Genomic DNA, 23116 nt, shown 5'->3' with positions numbered 1-23116 from the left:
GGTAGAGACAGGGCTTGAACCCGGGCAGGCTAGCTCTCGAGTTCTCACTCCTAGCTCTGGCCTCACAGGGCAAAGCACCAGCCCTGTGATGAGGAGGCTGCTATCAGCTGCCCTCTTCCCCCAACGGCTACAAGGGCAGGCTGGCCACTGGGACACCCCGAGGAGGAGGAGAGGAGGGAGGGGCAGGAGATCTTTTCGGATGGGGTCCCCCAGCGGGAAGGCTGAGAGGGCCTTGCTGTTTTGTAGGGGGAGCACCATGGAAGGCGACTGTCTGAGCTGCATGAAGTATCTGATGTTTGTATTCAATTTCTTCATATTTGTAAGTATTCCTGGAACATTCCCGGGGTCTCCCCAGGCCTCTGCGGGGTGGGCAGGACTGACTGCGGCTTGAAAGTCACATGGGGCTGAGTCCCAGGAACAGGAACAGGAGCCAGTGCTAGAAGCAGCCCTACCTGCCCAGCTGGGGGCTCACGGCGCGGAGGCCCCCAGCAGTGCCCACCCCACTCCTAGCGCGGTCCTAGCGCCCACCATCACAGGAGAGGTGTTTTGCACAGCCCCTGAGATGATGCTTCAGCTCCTCTAAAAAAGAAAAGATAGGGGCCTCAGTCCTGGCTACTATCTTGAAATCTGACCCCTGGTAGGGAGTTGGCAGGGGGGAGGATGGGGGTGATCAGAGGGCAGCAGGGAGCCCCACCCAGCCCTGACCCCCCAGAGCAGTTATGCACAGCAGAGCTGGATGGGCGGAGCTGATGGAGCCACCTGATGAAATCTGAAACCTCTCTGGGACCAAGAGACCTGGGTTCAAAGCCCAGCTCTGCATCTCTCCAGCTGTGATCTGAAACACATTTCACCCCTCTGAACCTCAGTATCTTCATCCTTTAAACTCCTCCCTCAACGGGTTTTTTGCAAATGAAGCAAGATTAGTTTAGGAATGCCTGGAATGTGTCAGCTCCATCCCCATCCAACCTATGGATTCTATGCGTGAAAGAACAGAGGCCCTGGGGGCTCAGGTGGCCAGCCCAGCGCCCTGTAGCACAGCCCACCTGCTCTGCTCAGACCCATGGCCTCTCCCAGGAGCAGAGCCACGCTCATCGTGTGACCCCACCTCAACCTTTGACCTTAGTGCAGCCAAGACCTCGATGAGTAAACATCTACTGATGTCCCCCAGGGCAGGGTCACTAGGAAAGAGAGGCCTCTTCTGGTCAAAACTGACTCTTGTCGGTCTGTCACCATCTATATTTTGTACATTTCAGCAACTCTCCTGGATTCCCTCCCCTGCCCCTAATCCTGAAGAGCAGGGAGCCCCACAGACTTGAATTCTAGACCCAACTTCCAAGCTTGGTGGCCCTGGGCAGCCCCAGTGTCCCTAGGTGAAATGGGGCTGAGTCATCATGGGCCGCCCAGTTCATGCCTGAGCCCCGCCCTTGAAGCAGAACTCAGCACACTTATTAAAGCCCCAAACCTCCCACAGCTATGAGGAGGTTTCCCTGGAGGTTTGTGGGAGACCAAGGAGAAAGCCGTTGCGCAGCAGACGGCGAAAATGTAGATTCTGTCGTTCACTGTCCCGGGGTCCCTCAGGCCTCTCTGTCTCCCCCGTCCCACCACCGCACCTGAAAATATCGCCTCTTGCCCCAAACCATCCAGCTCTTCCCCCAGCTTACAGACCCCCCAGCCAAGCCAAAGCTCAGCAGTTTTCTGTCATTCCTCAGGTCCTCCCACGACACGGGGATTTCAAACACTTCCCAGCCTTTAAAATCTGATGATGCCAAATGGTTTCTGCTGCAACAGGTCTGTTTCCAATACTGGTCTGTGCCCAAGACCAATGGAACAGATGTTTATTGAACCCTGCTAAACACCTTCACATCCGTTCTGTCCTTTCTTCTTATTCGGGGCCACCTTGGGAGGTGGGAAACAGTATCTTCTTTTAACCACGGGGAAGCCAAGGTTCAGAGAGGTTAAGCCACTTACCCAAGGTCACACAGCTAATAAGTGGTACAGCCCTTTCTCTGGACTAAGCTGCCTCTCTCCAAAGGTAAGTAAGGCATGGAGACGAGGGCCATGGAGATGAAGACATAAAAAGAATGTGATGTGAGAGTGGTGACCCCAACCCAACTGAGAGCTCCTGTTGAGGACAAAGAGGGTGGCTTTTGTCTGTGTTTTCCCAGCATAGGTGTCAGAGCATGTTCATGGATTTGGCGAGGGTCCTTGGGGCTGGAGTCAGGGAGGCCTGGGGTTCAGCCCTGGCTCTGCCGTGAACTTGCTGTGTGACCTTCAGTAAGTTCGTTGGTCCCCTCTGGGGCTCAGTGTGGAATCAGAAGGTTGGACTGAATGACCTCATTACCCAGCAGCTCTAACATTTAAGGAGAATATAAAAGTGGTGGATAAACTCTACATGACATGGTTCTCAGCAGCCCGAGGTGGGGCGTGGGTCAGAGACTAGGTGTGGAGGTTGCGTGACACACCGCAGGTCAGGGTAAGTAGGGAAATCCAGAGCAGAGGAAAACACTGCCAGGACATTGACTCGAGCAGCAAATGGAGTTTGTGCCCAGTCCACCGGGCACTCAGCGCCTCCGCCCCAGGGCCTCGCTCAGGGAAATGGCGTGTGTGTGTGGAGTGTCTAACCTCCGTGTCTGCCTGTTTCTTCTCCCCTCTCCTGACTGGCCCCGGGGAGCAGCTGGGTGGGGCCTGCCTGCTGGGCGTCGGCATCTGGGTCATGGTGGACCCCACCGGCTTCCGGGAGATCGTGGCTGCCAACCCCCTACTCATCACGGGCGCCTACATCCTCTTGGCCATGGGGGGCCTGCTTTTTCTGCTCGGCTTCCTGGGCTGCTGCGGGGCCGTCCGGGAGAACAAGTGTCTGCTGCTGTTGGTGAGTACCCCATCCTCCACCCCACACATGGGTGCCCCGGGCTAGGTGTTGGGGGCCCTGTGTCCATACTACGGGGGACTCACACTGAGGTCTGAGCCGAGTAGGCCGTCCTCCAGGAGCGGGAGGGCCACCAGCCCTTCCTACATGCATCTGCGCTTGGACCCGTGCCTGCCGTGTGGGTGAGCTGCTCCCCCGTGGACAGCGGCCTTGGACTCCAGGTCTGAACAGCCAGGCTTCTCCAAGGCAGGGTCAGCTGAGAATGCTGACTCGTCATGCTTTCTACTTGCTTGTAAGACCTCGAATATATAACTCTGTGGTAAGAGAGCTAAGATAGCTATCAGATAAATCATTCAGCTTTCGCACTTCCACTTCTAGAATAGAAATGATATGACCTCTGAAGGGCCTTTATTCATTAAATAGACAGTCCTTGACCCACTATTACAGGTCACATAGTTCACTAGGTGCTATAGATGTATCAGGGGCCGAGTGGCCGTCCCCTCCCTGGTGGACAGGCTGGTGAGAGGCAGGCGAGCCCACGAGGATGAGCTGGGCAGGCCTGGGCTTGTGTGTGCGCTCTGCTCTGTCTCGTAACTAATGATGTGACTCCGGTCTAGTTTCTTAACCTCTCTGAGCTTTAGTGTCTTCTCGTTAAGTGAGGGGCGAACCAGCTCAGCTATAGGTTGGAGCCGAACAAGACAAGTGGTGGATGTTCTGTTTCTCTGGTCTTCTGGGATCACATGGGCTGTGGTCCTTTGGGCCTCTGCTTACTGCCCTGGCCTTGGTGATGGGACTTCCTCTCCTATGAGGTCCTGTGCCCCCGCGGGCTACGAAAACCGGGTAGAGCGCAGTCCTGCTGGAGGGTAGGTTAAAAACGGCCCAGCTTAGAAGTGTGTGCGTGGAAGGGCCAGCTTGCAGACGCTCCTCATGGGTGAGCAGCTGCGTGGGTCGGGGGTTAAGTGATAGGGAGACATGGGCTGGTCAGGGCTTGCAAGGCGTCTGTCCACTCCTGCCGATGAGCCGGCACCAGTGGCTTTGGGAGGCAGAGATCTGCACAAATGCCTCCTTCCCAGATTAGAACAGACTGGACACTCTCCATTCATGTCACAGATAGAAAGTGAAATCAGCTGTGATGTGTGTGACTCAGGCGCCCTGGGTCCCTCTGGCCTTGGGCAGCAGGGTAAGCAATGCAAACTTTCCTTCTGGAGAGAAACAAAGAAACCCGAGGGCGCCCCCTGGTGGAGATCTCTGTACAGTGTCCGACGGTGCAGGGAAAAGCCTGGGCTTGGGGAGCTGGGGACTTTGAAAGGAGCTGAGTATGGGTCCCAGGACACACCAGAGCTCCCTTCCTACATCACTCCTATGCCCACCCTGCATCTCAGCCCCCAGGGCTCATCCAACGTTAATGGGCTCATTCCTGAAGCCAAGACAGGAAGCCGGGCTGGGGCTCTGGGCCAGGAGCAGGCTGAAGGCCTCGCAAGCCCTCTCGAGCTAAGTGGCTCCCTCAGAGCCTGCCAGCTGGACAACACATCGCTCTCCCCAGTGCTTAGGGGAGAAGGCTGAGACCCCGGGGTAGGAGGAGGTTTGCCCCAAGTCCCCTGAGAGAGTTAAGTCCCGGCTGTGGCCGGTGTGCCCACCGAACCTTGAAGTCACCCCTTCCCATCCCCTCTTCTGCCTCCTTCCTCCCGTCTGTCTCTTCAGTCTCATTATGTGTGTTTCTCCCTTTCTTTTCTCGCTCTTTCTCGGCCTCTGTCTTCCTCTTGGTTTCTGTGCCTAATGCCTTTCCTTCCCCTTCTCCTGGACCACTCCCCCTCCCCCACCCACCTCTGCCCCCTCTCCCTGCCTCTGTCTTTCTTTACTTCCCCTGCTTCCTTTCCCCCTTCTCCTCTCCTCCCCCCCTCCCCTTCCCCTCCCCTCCCCTCTCTCTCTCAGAACCCTAACACACATAACCCTGAGGTCACAGTGCAGGTCAAAGCCAGGGGAGTCTTGGACTCAGGTCTGCTGTCTCAGACCAGGGCTGATCCAGAGGCTCCTAACCTGGAATGGACTCAAGTGATCCAAAACTCACCGCAAATTATGTGCAAAATATGTCAGGTTCTCCATGCGTGTGCCTGTACCTATGTGTTGTATGTGTGTGTGGTATGCATGCTTGCGTGTTTCTAGGGCCACCACGGCTTCTGGAAGGTTTTCAGAAAGATTCATGAAAAATAGGAAGATCTGCTTTCTGTTCCAACCTGGACTCAGCTGTGTGGTGGTTCCAGCTGAAGAGGGGCCCCAGGTCTCACCCCTCCCGGCCACTGCATCCTTTTAAAAGTCTGAGCCGCCTCCTTGCCCTTCAGGGAAGGAGGGAAGACTTATCTTGAGAGAAGCCAAGAGAGAGTGACTTTAGTCACCTCTGGAACTGTGGCTTAAAGGCTTGCAGAGAGAGGAGGCCTGGGGAAAAGAGTTAGCTGGGCACCCCTCTGCCTCGCTCTGAGGCTAAACCCCAAGGGGTGCCAGTGACCCTTAGGCCTGGAGACAGTGAGTCTAATGTCAGCTAACGATCAACTCTTCTAAAAACACATTTTCCAAACACTCCTGTTGATCAGTTTTACAGCATTTTCACGTACCATGGAACAATTTCAGCCTATGGGTGAGATTGTGTGGCGTCCCCTTTTTCCTAGTTGCTTACCTATAACTAGTTCGAGGAATGTTTTTAACCCATCTGTAGAAAGATTCACATTTTAAAAATATTTTATAACCAAGACCTGCTACATTGGAAAAGAGAACAGCAAAAAGAGATGAGTGTAATTTAAAAGTGATAAATGAGCTGAATTGTTCATGAAGTATGTAAATTTGCTAAATATTATCAGAAACGAGAACTGAAAGCTGACATGCTATAGGCAGATGGCTTAGAAAAGTCTGGAGATGCTCACAAGTAGGCAAAAGAGCAGTTTTTACTCCTTGATTAATTTTCTGAGCCTAAAAGTGTGATAAGTGTAAGTTCAGGAATTACTGGCAAATGTGTCCTTAGGCAAATGGGATGAGGTCAGATTAACTCAAGGCAAACAAACCCTGGGAAAGGCCCTGGTTAGGCGAAGCCCCAGGAAGCACCAGCCCTGTGGCCAGGTCCAGGAGGAACGCCTCCAAATAACCAGAAGTAACCCTGTCAAGCAGGAGAAAATTATTTCATGCCGGAGAAGTTAGCAGAAGTGACGTTGTTACCGATGTTGGCCCCAAAGCCCTGCACTTTCCTTCAGGTGACTTAAACTCACACACTCATGTTATCCCTCAGTCCCCATGCTTAGGGAGACCTGCTCCAGGCAGGAGCAATGGCCAGGAGATCTGTAGACCCCCTTCCTCTGTGGAGGCCCGCTTTCCCCATCAATGAGTGAGTTACCAGGTTCATTCTTTAATTTCATCTCGTGAATCTTATGTTTTTCATCTCATGAATTTCATTTCATGAATCATGAACCTTGGCTCAGTGGAAACTCCATGAGGATGGGGACCACATCTGCCTTATGTGTATTGGTTTACCAGTACCTAGCACAGTACCTGGCACAGCATAAGTGCTCAATAAACAGCCCTAGAATGAAGGAACAGAGAGGAGGTGGTCTCAGAGGTGTGGGTAAGAACATGGGCTTTGGAGTCAGAAAAACCTTGTTCTAATCCCTGCTCTGCCACTTCCTGGCTGTGTGACCTGGGGTCAGTTACTTAACCTCTCTGAACTTCAGGTTCCTCATATGTAAAATGAAGATAATAATACCTCCTTCCCAGACATAGTGTTGTGATCAGAGTTCAGTAAGAAAATATGCATCTTGTTTAACTCTGTTCCTGGCACATATAAGCATTTGATAAATGTGAAAGCAAAAGGATTGCTGTCGATCCACAGGAGATCCTGCAGGCCATCTGAAAGTCTTAAGATTTGGAGGCTCTTCTGGGCTCCAGGATAACATGGTGTTAGGAGGCTGTGTTCTGGAATCAGAGTTCCTGTGTTTATCCCATCTGAGCCAGCTTGGTCAAGTTCTACCCTCTCAGGGTTCCAGTTTCCCCATCAGTAAAACAGAGGTGTTGTTGATAACAGCAGCTGCTACTCCAGGCTGCCCAGAGGGTTCAATGAAATCACCCATGTAAGAGCCACAGTGCTTAGGTGTTAAGCACCCCGTAGATTGTAGCTATTGTTATTTTCCCGGAGATCGCCCACGCCAGCCCTTGTCTTCAGGAAGGCCATGCTTCCTCTTGGTTCTGAGCCACCATCTGAGCCGTGCTCACATCGTGCCAGCCTCGTGCACAGCGCTTCACCTGCATCATCTCGCTGACACGGTGCTAAGTCCCCTGGAAAGCACGCACAGGCTCCCAGAGTTATGAGCACGTGGAGTTCCCGAGTTCTGTCTCATCCATAGTTTATAACTGTCTAAGCCGAGGTTGATAGGCAGAGACAGCTCAGTCACGTCGCTGGGGTGGAAACCAGTTCCGAGGCCGCTCTTTGCCAGCCTGAGGACAGCCAGCAACTCCACTGCAAGGGCAGAGGGTGGGGCGGGGCTCCGTGGAGGCCATGTGAAAGAGAACTGGATGACCGTCTGTCACCAGCCAAATGGAGATGCCAGGAGCCCTGCCAGGACCCTCCATCACTGTCACAGGGGTGAGAGGCTGCAGAGGTGGGGAACATACCTCTCAGCCCAAGGACGAGCTTGTGGAAGTGGAGGGGGATGGGATGGGCATCGTGGCCAGGGGCAGCCTGCCCGGGGATACAGGTGTCCCTCTGTCACTCTCCTTTCTGGTTAGGGAGCTCTACTCCCAACCTCAGTCCAAGGTCGCCCCACACAGCTGACTACAGCAAGCCTGCCCCTGACCTGCTGGAACCAGAGCCCCAGGGTTCAGAAGACCCACTTCCAGGCCAGTCCTGAACTGTGCTCTTCAGCAGAGAGAGAGAAGGGGTTGTGTGGTGCTCTGAAAGGAGCTGGATTAAGAGGACAGGATTTGGTCTCAAATTTTTGAGCTGCACACCTTTGGAAAGGAAGGTTATTCTCCTTCTCTGGCTTGTTTCCTCCCTGTGGAAATGGGGGCTAAACAGAAAGGAGACCGTGGGACAGGTGTCGGGTTCTGATGCCAAGCAAGCCTCTATGAAACCAGAGACCATGGACTTGAACCTGGCGAGACCTCCCCCCCACCCCCGGCCCCTGTGGGTAAGGAGTGAACAATGCACGCCTTGTGCTGGCTGATCTGTTTAAGCCAGGGGCTCTCCTTGGGTTTGGACATTGAAAAAAACAAAACAAAGCCTTTGGTAGGTCTAGGAGATGTTTCATGTCTGCATCCTGGACAGATCATCTCACTCTCCATCCTAAGCTCTCCCCAAAAGCAGTCCTCAGACCAAGGAGTTTGGAGAAACCTCGGGACCTCTATGGGGCAGCTGCTGTCAGCGCCAAAAAGTCAGGGAGGGTATATGACCTGGGGTCTTCCTGGGATGAGGATAAAATGCCTGGAAGAGACAGGATCCAGGAGAGGGACAACCCTGTTGGCTCCAAAGATGGATTGTTGGTGTGTTTATTATGAAAAATGTCTGGCTTACGGCAGTTAAGTTCCTCAGTCTCTCAGAATCAGTACGTTGTGTCAATCGTGTGACCGATGGAAGGTCGGGCCTGCCCCCTTCTCTCTGCAGTTCTTCCTGTTCATCCTGATCATCTTCTTGGCGGAGCTCTCGGCGGCCATCTTGGCCTTCATCTTCAGGGAGAACGTATGTACTGGGCCCTGTGTGCTCCGGCCCCATTCATGGCCAGCCCCTCCCTCCCCAGAGGGTCTCACAGAGTCAGTGCCCTCTCATCCAGTAGTTCCAGCCCAAGTCACAACCCACCGGCCCAGCAAGGCCCCACAGCCCAAAGAGAGACCCCAGTGAGCCTCTCCCTGCAAGGGCTTTTCCAGAAGGTCAGAGTCAGAGGGCCCTTAAGGGTCTCTGCTCTTCCCAAGCCTCTGGTGCAACCCCGCACCTGGTTCTAGAATCTTCCATTCCACACCTTGCCCAGCTGTGGCCCAGCAGTAGTCATCTGACAGTCTGAGGATAGTCAAAGAGGCTGTCCCTTGGGCCTTCCCTGGTGGCGCAGTGGTTGAGAGTCTGCCTGCCGATGCAGGGGACACGGGTTCGTGCCCCGGTCCGGGAGGATCCCACATGCTGCAGAGCGGCTGGGCCCGTAAGCCATGGCCGCTGAGCCTGCACGTCCGGAGCCTGTGCTCCGCAATGGGAGAGGCCACAACAGTGAGAGGCCCGCGTACCACAAAAAAAAAAAAAAAAAAAAGGCTGTCCCCCCAGCACAGAATGTGTGCCATGCGGGAGAACAGGACAGAGCCCTCTTGCATGAGGCCCTGACAAGTATGAAATTTGGGCACCTTGCCCCTATAGACCATCTTATCACAGAGGCTCCAACCACCAGGGTCCCCGCCCTTCCCTGCAGCAGGGAGCAGGGTCATACCTCTCGCACGGTGGCTTCTTCAGGGCCTGGGACGCAGTGCATCCACTTGGCTCTGTCTGAGGAACAGCTCAGGGCGGCGGGTGGCGGCGGCATGAGGGGGGCGAGCGCCCCACTGTGGACCAGACCTCCCTCTGGGAGGAGCTGCAGGGACGGTGGAGGTTCCCAGGTGGCCCTGGCCTCCGGCTTGCCGAGGCCCGTGTGGGTAGACTGCGTTTTCATGTCGGGGGTCTGACGATGAGAGAGGCCACAGGTCCTGGGGTTGGAGGTGAGGGCCTGCCCCAAGTTAGCTGCTTGGGAGGAGGGTCACTGGCACCAGGACGCTGAGGCCTTCCCCCTCCTTCCCCTGGAGCAGGTCACTGGAGAGGCCAGGGAGGGGAGCTGTATCAAGCTGCTGTAGATCTCAGCCTGCCCCCTCCCTTTACCTCCAGCTCACCCGCGAATTCTTCACCAAGGAGCTCACCAAGCACTACCAGGGCAACAACGACACAGACGTCTTCTCTGCCACCTGGAACTCGGTCATGATCACAGTGAGTGGCCCCAGGGGTGCTGGGAGCATTCAGAGCCCTGATGCCCAGTGCAGCCAGTGTCTGGCCTCCAGAGCCCGCCTTGTTCACGTGTCTGCACAGACATCAGTAATCGATCAGGCACTGATCCACCCAGCCCGGACCGGGCCTCAGAACCCCCATTCGCACAGCTGGCAGCCGCTGCCCATGCCTCACAGTCCAGACTCGGGAGGAAACCTGTTTGCTCTCCCTGTCTTGAGTCCTCGAGCAGTTGTAACGGTCATCGTAACGGTCATCGATGATAGTAATCATAGCAACTACTTATTGAGCGCTAAGTGCCGGTGAGGTAGGAGTGGTTACCACCACCCTCACTTTACAGATGAGGACGCTGGAGGCTCAGAGAAGCTGAGTGACTTTCCCACGGTTGCAGAGGAGGAGGAGCCAACCCACACCTGGGTCTTGACTCTGCTCCCACCCGCTGCTTCACGGTGGCCTTTGAAGTGACTGTGTGTCTCTGCACCCTCGTACCTGGGTCCAGCTCCCATCCCCCCTTCTCTTTGCTCTCCTCCTAGTTTGGTTGCTGTGGGGTCAACGGGCCTGAAGACTTTAAGTTTGCATCAGTTTTCCGACTCCTGACTTTGGATAGTGACGAGGTGCCGGAGGCCTGCTGCCGGAGAGAACCCCAGAGTCGGGACGGGGTCCTGCTGAGCAGGGAGGAATGCCTCCTGGGAAGGGATCTGTTCCTGAACAAGCAGGTACCAGGCCCCGCTCCCCCAGGCAGGGGAAGCCTGTCCATCTGGGCTTGGGTGGCCAGAGCTGGGTGGGTGACAGTTTGGGCCCTGAAGGTCTGAAGGCACTCAGGGAATCCCACGGAAATGTTGGCTGTGATATGGGACTCCTGAACGGGGGCTGAGGAAGGCTCCGTGCGTGCTCCTGAGATCCAACCAAAAGGGGGAAAGGATGAGAATGTCAGACAGTCCATCAATGGCTGTGAGCATTCGGAGCCCTGATGCCCGGTGCAGCCAGTGTCTGACCTCCAGAGCCCGCCTTGTTCGCATGTCTGCACAGACATCAGTAATCAATCAGGCACTGATTGAGGAGTGGGCCTTTTGGCTAGGGTTCAGGGGTGACTAGGAGTTTTCCAGTGTTCCAGGTAGAACACTCCCTGAGCTTCTGGTAATGCAGGTGTCAGGAGCCAGAAACAGAATTACACAGCGGGGGCCCCTCCTCAGCTGTGCATTTTATTTGGAGGGAAGCTCACCTTTGCCATGTGGGAGCACCTCCGGATCCCACGGGAGCAAGGTTTCCCTGACCTTAGTCTCCAGAGTCTGGGAAGCTCCTAGACTTCTTGGCTTCTTTTACAACCCAAGGACTTCATCTCGGTCTCAGAAGAAGCCCTTTCCCTTCCTGTGTGCACCACCTCTGGGGGCTGCAAGGGCACCTGCTTTGCCCCCTCTGTGAGGCAGACAGTGCCCTTGACCTTGATCCCCTTCCCACTGACCAGTCCCCATACACCCCAGGGGTGTGTGTGAGACCAGGCTAGGCAGAGCAGTGGGGGGAGAATGAGGGTGACCTGAGCCCCACACCCCTCACCTGATTCGGCCTTTGATGAGGCTCTCATGGCAGAGTGCCAGGTGCAGGGGACACAGCAGGGGACAGCAGACAAGACCCCTGCTCCTGCGGGGCTTACCGTCTGGTTACAGGAAGCAGATGATAGCAAGCAGCCAACACATAGCAAGTCATAATTTCACATGAAATAATAATTTTACTCTAAAGAAAATAGAACTGGATGATGGGCTAGAAGGGACTGGGGTGGGATGGGGGCGAGGCCCAAGTCTGGCCTCTTAGAGTCCCGGGGGGCGGAGGGGGTGGGAGTTGGGCTGCGGCCTGACCCTGACTGTCTGATGAGACTCTTTCCAGCCTCAGCTTTGCCTCATGAACCCAGCACCCTCCTCCCCTGCACCTGCTCATGTCATGTCCAAGGACTCGTCAGGCCCCAAAGCCACATTCCTCTACCCCTTACGGTCCGGCCTCCCTGCACTGGGGGAAAGAGATCTAAATAAAGAAACAAAGGTCCTGGAATCAGGCTGCTATGAGCTGGGGGCAGGGGCAGCGCCCCAGGAGTTAGGTCTCAGCCGTGAGGAGAGGCTGCCGGGCGTGGGGGGATGTTTCAGGCTGTGATGTCAGGCAGACCTGGGCTGTTAGCAGCTGTGTCACCTTGGCCAAGACACACGCTCCGGACCTCAGATTCCCGACACAGTGGCAGAGACTGCTGGCTGCCATGCTCGGTTCATTGTTCCTCCTTGGAAAGAGGAGGTTTAGAGACCCCATGACCACCAGGTAAAGCCCCCCTTTCCAGCCTCCCTTGCAGCTAAGCCATATGACCCAGTTCTAGCTGAAGGGAGGTGAGCAGAGGCGAGCTGTGCAAAGGAGTCACGTCCTTAAGAGCAAGCACTGTGCCTGACCCTCCTTCTCCCCCCCGCCCAACCCCTGGCTGGTGGTGACAGCCATCTTGGTGACAGCCATGGTGACAGCCACCTCAAACCTTGCAGAGGAGGGTGGCCCCCTAGAACGTCAGAGCATCAAGGCGCCTGGGACACTGACAACTCCGTGAAGCAGAGCAGCCAGCACAGCTGGGGGTTCATAAAGACAAACAAACTTCTACCACTAGGACTGCCTGCTGCCCACAGCCAAGCTTCTATCCTAAGGCCACTTGTGAATTGTTCAGGGAGGCTTCCCATGGGCCCTGTTCTGTTAGGGCTTCATCCTGACATGCTTCCCATTTCTGGATTCATCCGCCATTATGATGCCTCCTTCCATCTCCTGGGTGTGGCTTTGAAATTGAAGTTCATCAGAGAGGTCCCTGTGCGGCTACATTAGTTCTTTACGATGACTCTTCCCCTGTTTCTCATGAGGATTCCCAGAGATTGACTCCTGGGATTCCTTTCCTGAGACACCAGCATCCCTCCTGAGCATTCTTCCCTTTTAAAAGCTTCTGCTGAGGGACTATTTCTATTTGATTTTTCTCCAAAGCCCACTTCCCTGAAGCCCAGGATGCACTTCTGAATTTGCCTCACATCCTCATCGCAGTTCTGAGTCAGTGAACAACATGTTTGATTCCAAGTAACTGAAAATCTAAACTAAAAGGGTTGATACAAATGGTAAGAATTCTGGAAGACAGTGGCTCCTCATGTTTATCAGTGGCTCCGTCATGTCCATCAAGGCCTAGTCTCTGTGATCCTTGTGGCCTTTCTTTGTGCTTAGTGCTTCATGGTGGCAAAATGGCTGCCATGGCTCCGGACATCCCACCCATGTTGAAGACAGGAAGAAGGTGGCATCAGCTTCTTTCCCAGAACCCCCTGTCAGACTTCTGCTTTGGTCTCACTGGCCAGGACTCAGTCATATGGCTGTCAGGAGCTAAGGCAGAGTGTACTCATCTATGGGTGTTGAGTTAGTCCACCGGCCCTGTTTATCACTGAGTGCCAATGAAGAGAAGTAAGGAAATCCCCAAAGGTGATCCATGATGAATAACCGGGCTCCTCCATTGGTATGAGTTGAATCCACCATGGCAGCTTCTCCTGCTCATTCCTCAGCCTTCCCTACGTCAAAATAGTCACCCAGGCAATTAAAGAATGTATTCCCCTTCTGGAAAAAAAACATCAGGGAGTGTACCAGGAGATGGTGATCTTGCTAGACATTGACTCCAGGCCAATATGGTGACCACCAAGAGGAAAGCATCCATTTTTCCCACTTCTCAGGGTGGTCTTAAGTGTTCTTTCCCCACAGCATCGCTGTTTCTCTGCTTTATCCTCAGTGCTCCCCACCCACTTCCTGGTGGGTTGTGACTATGGATGCTGCTGTGTCTCCTCTAGACATAAAGTACTACACTCTCATCCTCCTGACGAGGGAAGAGCACTCCAGCCAGAGAGTGAGCGCAGCCTGTTCAAAGGCCCTGGGGTAGGAGGGAGCATGGTGTGTTCCAGGGACCAAGGGAAGGCCAGTATGGCTGGAGCACAGTGAATGAGGCAAGACTAGCTCAAAGCGAGGGTATCAGCAGGGCCAGACCATGCAGTGCTGACGGGCCCATGGCAAAGATGCTAGAAAAGCAAAGAAGCCCATGTCGAGTTCTATGTGGGGTTGTGGCTATGTTGGCACCCTGGCTGCTCAGTGGCCAGGGGTTAGAGATGGACCTGAGTGAACAGGATGGATTTTTACACTGGTCCCAGTGAGAAACATTGCTGGGTTAGACCAGGATGGTGGCAGTGGAGACGCAGAGAGGTGTACGGATCTGAGAAATGAATCAGGAGGTAACGTGGTCGTAGGCCGACTTTGGGGAAGGCAGGATGAGGCAGTGGTGAGGGGGACTCCATAGGTCCTGCTTTGGGGGAAGATCTGGTCTGAGGCAAGCTGAGTGTGAGGTGCCTTTGGGACCTCCAAGCAGTGGTAGCCAGCGGACAGTTGGACTTAGAGGGCTCGGGGGAAGGTCCATGCTGGACGTGTAAATGTGGATGGCCTTCGTGCTGGCACCTCTGGCATAGCTGCCCTCTGTCAGATTAGGTTGTGGAGGGGGGGGCGACTGGTCGGGAGCCAGGGGTGGGGGATGTTCTCTCTCTGCAGACACGGAGGACGGGTGCTGGCAATGGCGGCACAGCCAGGGGACTCGCAGTCTGTGGTGGCAGCCTGGGGAGAGATGGTCCCCTGCAGCGTCTCGCTGGGCAGGGTCAGGATAAGGGGTGGGCATCCATCCTGAGGGTGAGGAAGAGGTGATACCCGGGCTGTAGGCAGCTCCGGGCCCTGAGCCAGGGACCCCGCCTGGGTGAGCGAGAACCGAGGCTTCCTGATGCAGCTCCTGGGAGCTTGGAGTTCCCTCAGTGTAAATACGCTTCCTGCCTCCTTGGGTGTGACCTTGAGCAAGTAGTCAGCTGCTCCCTCCCTTCTTTCCTCTTCCCTGAGGGGCTGGAATGGGGACTAAGTCGTAACAAGCACATGAGGCCACAGCAGAGCTCTGGCCAGGGCGGACACTCGCTGAGTGTTGGCGGCATCTTCCATTCACCCCCTGCCCTCACTGCTCCCTCCGAGGGTGTCTCAGTACCAGGGCCTCCATCAGCCAACTGGTCTGCTCGATTCAGCCCGGGGACCCAAAGGGTCTTTGGTGCCACAGCCCAACAGAGGGCAGATGAGCAGTTAAGGCCCCAGGTACCTCATCCACAGCAGATGAGGGGTGCAGGGACATCTTCCCTCTGGGGACAACTCCCACCCACCGGCCCGGGTGAGGCACATAAAATCAACTTCAAGTTCAGGAAGGGATTTACTGCTCCTCCTGTCCCACTGTGGTATAGGTGTGTGTGTGTGTGTGTGTGTCTCGTGCATGGATCCCCAGGGCGTGTGTGTGTGTGTGTGTCTCGTGCACGGATCCCCAGGGCCATAGAGGGTAAAGCCACACACCCAGCTCTGCACTCAGACATTTCCCACCACCCGGGGGCACAGAGAGAGACGGCATGGTCCTGACGGGACCGGGGGCTGGCTCCCTGCCCACCCTGTTCAGCGTGCTCTGTCTGCAGCATCTCATGTTATCCTCACACAACCCTCTGAAGTAGTTAGCCTACGTAGCCCCCGTTTCCGGATGGGGCAAGTGAGGCCCACCTCAGAGATACTGCGGGTTCCATTCCAGACCACCGTGCTAAAGAGAGGGACACGAATGTTTTGGTTTCCCAGCGCCTATAAAAGTTATGTTTATACTACACTTTATTAAGTGTGCAATAGCCTTCTGCCTAAAAAGACAGTGTGCATACCGTCATTTTAAAATGCTTTATTGCTAAAAAAATACTGCTCACCATCATCTGAGCCATCAGCAAGAGGTAGTAGTAACGTCAAAGATCACTGATCAGATTCCTGTAACACATCTAATAATAATGAAAAAGTTTGAAATACTGCGAGAATTACCAAAATGCGACACAGAGACACGAAGTGAGCAAATGCTGTTGGAAAAATGGCACCAACAACGTGCTTAACGCAGGGTTGCCACAAGCCTCCAATTTCTAAAAAAACACGATAGCCATGAAATGCAATAAAACGAGGGGTGCCTATCAGTGTGCCCAGTAAGCAAGCGGCTGGTGTAACCACCACTTCTCCCCGGGTCATTGGTGCTTCTCGTCTGGAAGGCCCCCAGACTGCACGACAAAGCCAGTGTCGGGGTAGAGGGCTGGTGTGCAGCAGTTGGTGCTGTCGTCGGCCCCGGGAGGCAGGTGCCAGCCAGAGGGGATGACGGGAGGCCGGAAGCATCCTTCCCAGGCTCCTCCCTGTCTCCCTTCCCTTCCCTCCAGAGCAGGCCAGCTTCCTGCTGCCATGGCTCTACGTGTTGGGGTTCTGATGCTTTAAAAAGAGTTAAACAGACCAAGGGGGTTGGCAGTTTGAGTTCTGCCCTGACACGGCTCTGCAGGCGGATTCAGGATGGCCCTGGCCTGGCCAGGCGGATGGGGCTTCCCTGCCAGCTCTGAACTTGCCTCCAGCCACTCTGGGTTCCTGACCAGCTGGCCTGTGGGAGGGCGCCCTTAGGGCTCCGATCACACAGCCCTTAGCTGGGCTCCCAGTGACACTGCTGAGACAAGGCCCGAGTTCAGCTAAGACCTTCTTTCCTTGCTGTCCTTGCCGGGACTGTGGTGTCTCAAAGCCCGGCCATGGCAAAGGCATTAGAAATCACCTGGGGCATCTGCTCATGATGTAGCTTCCTGGGCTCCACACCAGACCCCCTGATCCAGAGTCTTGGGGGTGAGGCCTTGACATCTGCATTGTTAACCACCTCCCAGATGATTCTGACACACCATCAGCCCCAAGAGCACTGTGGATCCAGGACATCGTGCTGGAGGGGTCTGTTTATCTGGGTACATCCTATTTGCTGCTGAGTGTTCAAAGGGGGGCCTGTGGGAGCCTTCCCTGCCCAGCCCCCATCAGCCTCCAGCAGGAGGGTCTCATGCTATCCACCTGGCCACTCTGCCCAGATCACGTCCTGCCGTCCACCTGCCTGGGCACAGCCTCATGGGGCGTCATTTCCACTTCCGGCCAATGAGGCGGCGCTTCTGGGTGATTGACAATGGGCGTGAACACCCAAGAATCACCCAAGAATCTCAACAGAGCTCAGAAACAGCCAGAGTCACCCAGCGGGGACCAGGCATGATCCCCGCCCACACCCGGGGGCTCTTTCCCTTGCAAGTCCTCTGGCTGGGCCCAAAGAATATACAGCTTCTCATAAATGAAAGAAAATTCTCCCCCTTTAAAAATACATTTCATTCAGGGCAACTACCGTGCATCAGTCTCTGGTCAGCATGGTGCCGGGGGAAGGAGCATGGACACGAAGATGACCAAGACGTGAGGCACCCAGGGTCGGATGGGGCTGAGGTCACGTGCTGGCAGCTCCTGGCTTTGCTCGCATGCCATCCCTCTCTTTCTCTCTGTCTTACTGGGTCCATCTCTATCTCAGTCTGTACATCCTGAGGACTGCTTGAGAAAGCAGTAATAGCACAGGAATTCAATCCATTTAGAAGGGGCCCTGTGAGAGCTGGGCTGATCCTGGAAGGCTGCCTGGAGGAGGTGAGATATGTGCTGGGTCTTGAAGAATGGGCTGTGTTTCCTTAGGGCAGAGGCTACAAACCAAAATCCAGCTGCCAGGCTGGTAATGGGAAGGAGTAGAGAGGGTGGGTGTGGGACAATAGGGGATGGTGGCGACTGTGGTTCCCCAGGGAGCACCTGTCCCCAGGTACTGCCACACAGAAAGAAATGATGGCTTACCTCGCTGGATCTTCTGATTTTATGAGAGAAGCAAGGAGCCCAGATATTTATGGGAAATTTCCCAATATTCCAATCAGAAAAGAAGAACGGGTCTGTGGCTGATTCGGCAGCAGTCAGTCCGGCGGTTTTCAGCCCCGCCTTAGGGGCTGCAGGGCCAGGAGGGTCTCTGGTGTATGCTGCTGAGTGGCTGAGCTTATGGGCCTCCTGCCGCCCCGGCTCCTCCCCTCCAAACTGTCCCAGCAGCGGTGTGACAGGGTCGGCCTGCTGCTGCCTGAGCTTTGGGGCCACATGCCAGTTCCCAGGCTTCACACCCCTGTCCTGAGGCTGACCCTTGACCTCTGTCCCTCCTTCCTGGCTATGGCTTTACCTCTGGTCCTTCCCTCCCAGGGCTGTTACACGGTGATCCTCAATGCCTTCGAAACTTACGTCTACCTGGCCGGAGCCCTCGCCATAGGGGTGCTGGCCATCGAGGTAAGTAAAGGCCCCCGCTTCTGTAGCTCCTCAGAAGCAAGACAGACGCCTACACAGGGTCTCAGGCAGATCCCCCATGGCCTGCGCCCCCAGCCTGCCTCCGTCTCCAGGTCCTTAACCCGGGACCCAGTGGGTCCCCACTGCAGGGACGATGGGCAGGTAAGCCCAGCCGTGCCTATCTGCTGCCTGCAAGTCACCCTGGGACTCTGGACACATCTGAGCAAGTCTGTGGGCAGTGGGCATGGACAGGCCCTGAGAGTCGCTGCCCTCACCCCTACCCACGGTCCGGAGTGAACTCTGACTGAAGGATCAACGCAGCTGATTTCAGGGAGAGGCTACAGCCTGTGCTTCTAGATCAGGCCCATTCTCTGTGGGGTGTTCAGGGCCTGCGGGGCCTTGAGGACCTCACAAGCGCACGTTGAGCCCCAGAGGTGAAGACAGAAGGGCCCTGAGCCCCCTCAAACGGAAGGCAGCCGCAGACTCTTGGAGCCACCACTAGGTGGCGCTTTGGCCAAAGGGCAGAGCTGCCCCCTTCCCTTCCTCCTACCACCCTCTCCCGGATCTCAAACCCGCTGCCCTGGGAGGTTGGACGGAGGGCTTTGCCCAGGCCCGCCCATCTCAAGAAAGGGGCTGCCAGTCTTTGGCCAGTCAGGAAGTGAAATCAGGCCGCCCTATCCTCAGCCTTGCCCCTCCCACCTGGCACCATTAACATGGTCTGGTCTTGCTTAGCTTCTTACTGAGTCCTACAGCCCCGCTTAGGGCAGTTTTGTGGAGACTATTGAGGATGGGGAGAGGGAGGGGTCACTCATTCATTCGTTCTTCAAGCAAAGATTGAGCCCCTACTGTATGCCAATGCTGTTCTAGGTGAACGAGTCCTCTCCTAGGAGGAAACAATGAACAAGAAACACAAATCAGTACCAGACCCCCTGGGAAAACGCAGGCGTGGGTCCCCTGCAGGAAGAACATGGGCTTCTAGAGTTCACCTTCCAGCTCTGCCTTGCCCCACGCACAGGATGCCCGAGCCACAGTTTCCTTATCTGCAACATGGTGCTAAAAGCCTGCTCCTAGGGCACAGTGGGGCTTACAGGTGCCGGGGACTACGTGCCTGGCGTGTAATAGGGGCTCGCTAAGCAATGCCTGTGTTCCTGACCTGCTGCCCTCACACCCAGCCCGCAAGCCCAGCTGTGGCCTCTGTGCCAGGCAGAATGATTCGGGGACCTTTTGCAAGAGCTCTGGCCCAGGGGCATCAGCCAGTCTGAAGAAATGGGCATCTCTGAGTCAGGGTCTCTACACACCCCACTACCCCAGGGCCCTTAGACAGGTGTTCAGTGATTGTGCTCCTAGCTTGGAGAAGGGCTGCATCTTCCTTGTCTATTAGTAACAATCCTGGTAACTTCTAATTAAGCATCTACTATATAACAGGCCTCATTACATCGTTAATTGCCTTAGACTTCAATCTCGCCTCCTTCCCGTGAGTTGCAAGGAGGCGAGTGCGGGGGCTAGGAGCATGGTCTCTGGAGTCAGAACACCTAGACTCCAATCCTGGATCCTCCATTTGTAGCTGTGTGACCTTAGGTGGGTTACCTGACCTCCCTGTGTCTCACTTCCTGGTCTGTGAAAATGTTTCTGAGACAGCACTTAGAACCGTGCCCGGCACATGGTAGACTCTTGATACATACTCAGGCCCAGAGAAGGGAACTGAGTATTGGCCCAAGTTTGCTGCTGGCAAATAAGGGAGCTGGATTTGAACCCACGTCCAAGGTCCCCTTCTTTTCATGACTACACGGCATGAAGGGGACCAGTGACTGGCAAGAGGGGCTTGCCCCCAGGGCAGTGTCAGGAGTGCCAGCAGCAGGAGTGTTCTAGGAGTGATGGGGGAGCCCCTTCCTGTCCCAGAGCAGACAGCCCCTTCTCGTTGGGGAGGGTCAGCCCCCTGGAGGACTGTGAGCCCAGCCTGACAAGCAAACTCCTACTTTCTTTGCAGCTTTTTGCCATGGTCTTTGCCATGTGCCTCTTCCGGGGCATCCAGTAGAGGGTGTGGCCTGAAGATTGAAGACTCACCCCACCCACCACTGCCCAGCACCCAATGCCCTCCCCTCCCCCTCGCCCCTGCCCTCTTGGCCCCGGGGGAGGAGGTGAGGCCATGATGGGTGGCTAGGAAATGGGGCAGAGGAAAATAGCTATTTTTTTAACAAAAAAAATGAAGGCAAAACTATGGACTGATGTAGCCCATCTGGACTCCGGAACAGGCGCCATGGGGTTCCCCGCGGGGGCCCGGGCACCTGAACCCAGGACGCAGCCTGCACTAGAGACCAAAGCAACACCAGGACCAGGCCCCCTCCTTGGTGCAGCCAGATCAAGCAGCCCGGGACCTGCGCCCTCAACTCACAGCTTCAGGATCTGGTGCCAAGGAAGTAATAAGGATTTAGGCAAGAAGGAGGCAAAAGAAAATTGTGGAGAAAGGTTGGCAAAGCCCACGGGCGCCGAGGAGACCTGGTCACCATGTCCTTGAGGGCTTGGAGCCTACGTGGAGTCCCCGGTCCTCCGAGGATGGAGTTGTCCCTGCCTCAGGCTGGGGCCAAGAGTGGGCCGCAGATGCTGGATCCAAGGATGGCCCAGCCAGTAGGGTCCGTGCTTCCCCATCTGTTGGAGCAAATCATCTGGAAAGCCCAGAGAGGAGCAGTTTCTCATCCACAGTCACACAGCACGTGCGTGACAGTTCTGAACAAGAACCCCGCCATCCCCAGGCTGCCTGTCACTCCTTCCAGGGTTCTGTTGGTCCCAGCAGACCTACTGCTCACACCCCTCCCTGGCCTCTGCATCCTGGTTTCCCCAGAAGAGAGCGGGCAAGCTGGTCAGGAATTGCCTCTTCCCGGCTCCACAGCTAAGAAAATTCTGGACTCTGCCCTCCCTGGTCTCCCTGCCACCTCCCCACACTTTTCTCTAAGTCCCAGGAACACACACACATGCACACACAACACAGCCCGTTTTCTACACTGCCCACTTTTCCTCCACCAACTCCACCAATTCCCTGGCCCCCAGCACTGGAAGGAACCCCCAAGATCATCTGGTTCTCCTCTCCTCACTCAGAACTGCCACTCAGATGTCTTCCACAAGATCCCTGCCAAGACTTCTCCACCTTCTTCTCGCACACCTCCAAGGACGGGGAGCTTACTACCTCCCAAGACAGGCTTCTCTTTGGACTGCTCTGACTTTAACATCAGCTCAATACACGGAAGAGGTTCCTGTTTTCCTGTGGTTCTGTCCATGGCATCCCACTTGCTCTCCTTCCCGAAGCGATAAGGCCACACGTTGTCCCCCTGAGCCCCGTTATTTCCAGGCTAAAGAACCCCAGGGCACCTCATCATTTCTGCTGTGACACGGTTTTCCTGTCCCTTCGCTGTCCATAGCACATTTCTGAGTGTTTCCTCCAGGATGTGGCAGGGAAAGGTTTCCCCACAGACTCACTCACACCCACACAGCACCCACAGATCAGCCCCTCATGTGCAGGTCTCAAATTCTAGACCAGTGTTAGCAACTCTATTGCAAGATGCCTCGACCCTGATCAATCAGGAGTGGCTGCCAGAGGCCGTGCGGAGAACCTGAGGCTTGGTCTGGGCTCAGTGGGGGAGGACAGTGTAATCTTGATTAGTGATGTCTGCCAAACAACTCAAGCTTGTTGAGGGATGGGTGTGGAAGGGACAGTATGGTGCCTGCTCTCCTCTCTTCATTGTCCCTCTTCAGGGTCTGGGAAGAGCCCATTCTATCTCAAAGGCCCTGTGCCAGCTTCCAGCCTCCCCTCCAGCTTTCCAGCCACTGGGAGACAGAGCAGTGGCCTAGAGCCCAGCGCTCCCCTGCTCTGCCACCTACCCCCTTCTGAGACGCGGCCGGAGCTCTGTGCCTGCTGTAAAGATTTGGTTTGCCCCTCCCCCCATTTCTCCCCTTCCCCCTTGCACTCACTCTGCTGCCCTCACCAGTCCTGGCCCATTGTGGGCTGGGTCTTTCCAGATTGTCCCTGTATCAGTCTGCCCTGGCAACTCCATAAATGATGTTATGAACTCCCTAGCGACTGGGCAACCCCAGGACCCAGGGGGCCGTGCAGCTTGTACCCCAGCGCAGGTCTCTAGACCACCCAAAAATTGGCTTCAACTTCCTGGCAGAGGCAAAGGGCTGGTGTGTGGTTGACAAAAAAAAAAAAAGAAAAAAAATCAGGCTGGCTGGGCAGGGCTTAGGGTCAAATTGGGCAGCTGTGTGACTTCAGTCCAGGGGCGCCCCAGGCGTCAGGGCCCCATCTGGTCCCCACTGCCCAGGAGAATCTGGGGCCTTCAAGGTAAGAAGAGCCGGGCATCAGGCACCACCTCCTCCGGGCCCCCGAGAAGAAAGGCTGGTCGTTGAGGAACACCTGGGGGAGGCGGGTTTGAGGGCAGATGTAAGACCCTAATCCCCAAGGGCTCTCCAGAAAGGGGCCAAGGAGCCCCGATCTGCCCCCGCTGACCACCTTCTGGGGCCGGAAAGGGGAAGCAGGCGTCTCTGCTCTGTAGCATTAACGCAGGCTGGTAGCTATTTGCAAGGCTCCCAGTGGCCGTTCTCAGGGGCACGAGAAGGCAAAGGCCAGCAGCCACAGCCCCTGATAGGTGCAGATGGCAATTTGGGGGCTGCTGGGGGAGGCGGGAGGGTAGGAAGTCTCTGTGCTGAGACTTCCTGACCCTGCTAACAGGCCAGGTGCCAGGGGAGACCTTGCACTTGGTCACATACCCTGCCCAGCACCGAAGGCCACCTTCCCTGCTTAGTGGCTGGGCACTGGGGCCCCTCCCCAGCCTCCCTTGTCCCCTCTCTCCTCTCCATGCCTAAGGGGCCCAGACAGGATCCCCCAAACCGGCCGAGGCCCAGCACCCCCATCTCCCTAGAAGCCCCCTCTTCCCCTCCCCGGTGGGCCCTATGTCGAAAGTCTATTTTGAAAACTCTAAGTGTTCCTTGCGGTAGGTAGCAGAGCTAATTTATCAAGTTTATTTCCTGTGAGCCTCCCTTTTTTATATTCTATATCAAGA

At 55.6% G+C, this 23116-nt stretch overlaps 2 protein-coding genes across 3 annotated transcripts in view; both read left to right on the top strand.

The window, feature by feature from the left end:
- TSPAN18 (tetraspanin 18) overlaps window positions 1-20188 on the top strand; it is a 181888-nt gene extending 161700 nt beyond the window's left edge. Inside the window, exons 5-11 of one of the 2 annotated variants that reach the window (XM_024749096.1) lie at window positions 247-319; window positions 2675-2869; window positions 8505-8579; window positions 9738-9836; window positions 10385-10567; window positions 17985-18068; window positions 20053-20188. In XM_024749096.1, the coding sequence (XP_024604864.1) occupies window positions 257-319; window positions 2675-2869; window positions 8505-8579; window positions 9738-9836; window positions 10385-10567; window positions 17985-18068; window positions 20053-20100 (747 nt within the window). In that variant the 5' untranslated portion in view covers window positions 247-256 and the 3' untranslated portion in view covers window positions 20101-20188. Of the gene's footprint in view, window positions 1-246; window positions 320-2674; window positions 2870-8504; window positions 8580-9737; window positions 9837-10384; window positions 10568-17984; window positions 18363-20052 lie in introns of those variants that run through there. The other variant, XM_024749095.1, reaches the window with a different exon arrangement.
- Window positions 20189-20557: 369 nt separating this feature from the next.
- Window positions 20558-23054, top strand: LOC112402281 (uncharacterized). Its single transcript, XM_024749097.1, is given in 2 exon segments — window positions 20558-21348; window positions 21351-23054. Coding segments are annotated over 2 exon segments (906 nt in total). The 5' UTR covers window positions 20558-20570; the 3' UTR covers window positions 21479-23054.
- Window positions 23055-23116: the final 62 nt, after the last annotated feature.

This window comes from Neophocaena asiaeorientalis, unplaced genomic scaffold, assembly GCF_003031525.2.
Source record: "Neophocaena asiaeorientalis asiaeorientalis breed wild unplaced genomic scaffold, Neophocaena_asiaeorientalis_V1.1 scaffold43, whole genome shotgun sequence".
Classification (NCBI taxonomy): domain Eukaryota; kingdom Metazoa; phylum Chordata; class Mammalia; order Artiodactyla; family Phocoenidae; genus Neophocaena; species Neophocaena asiaeorientalis.
This window is presented reverse-complemented; position numbering and strand designations above follow the sequence as displayed.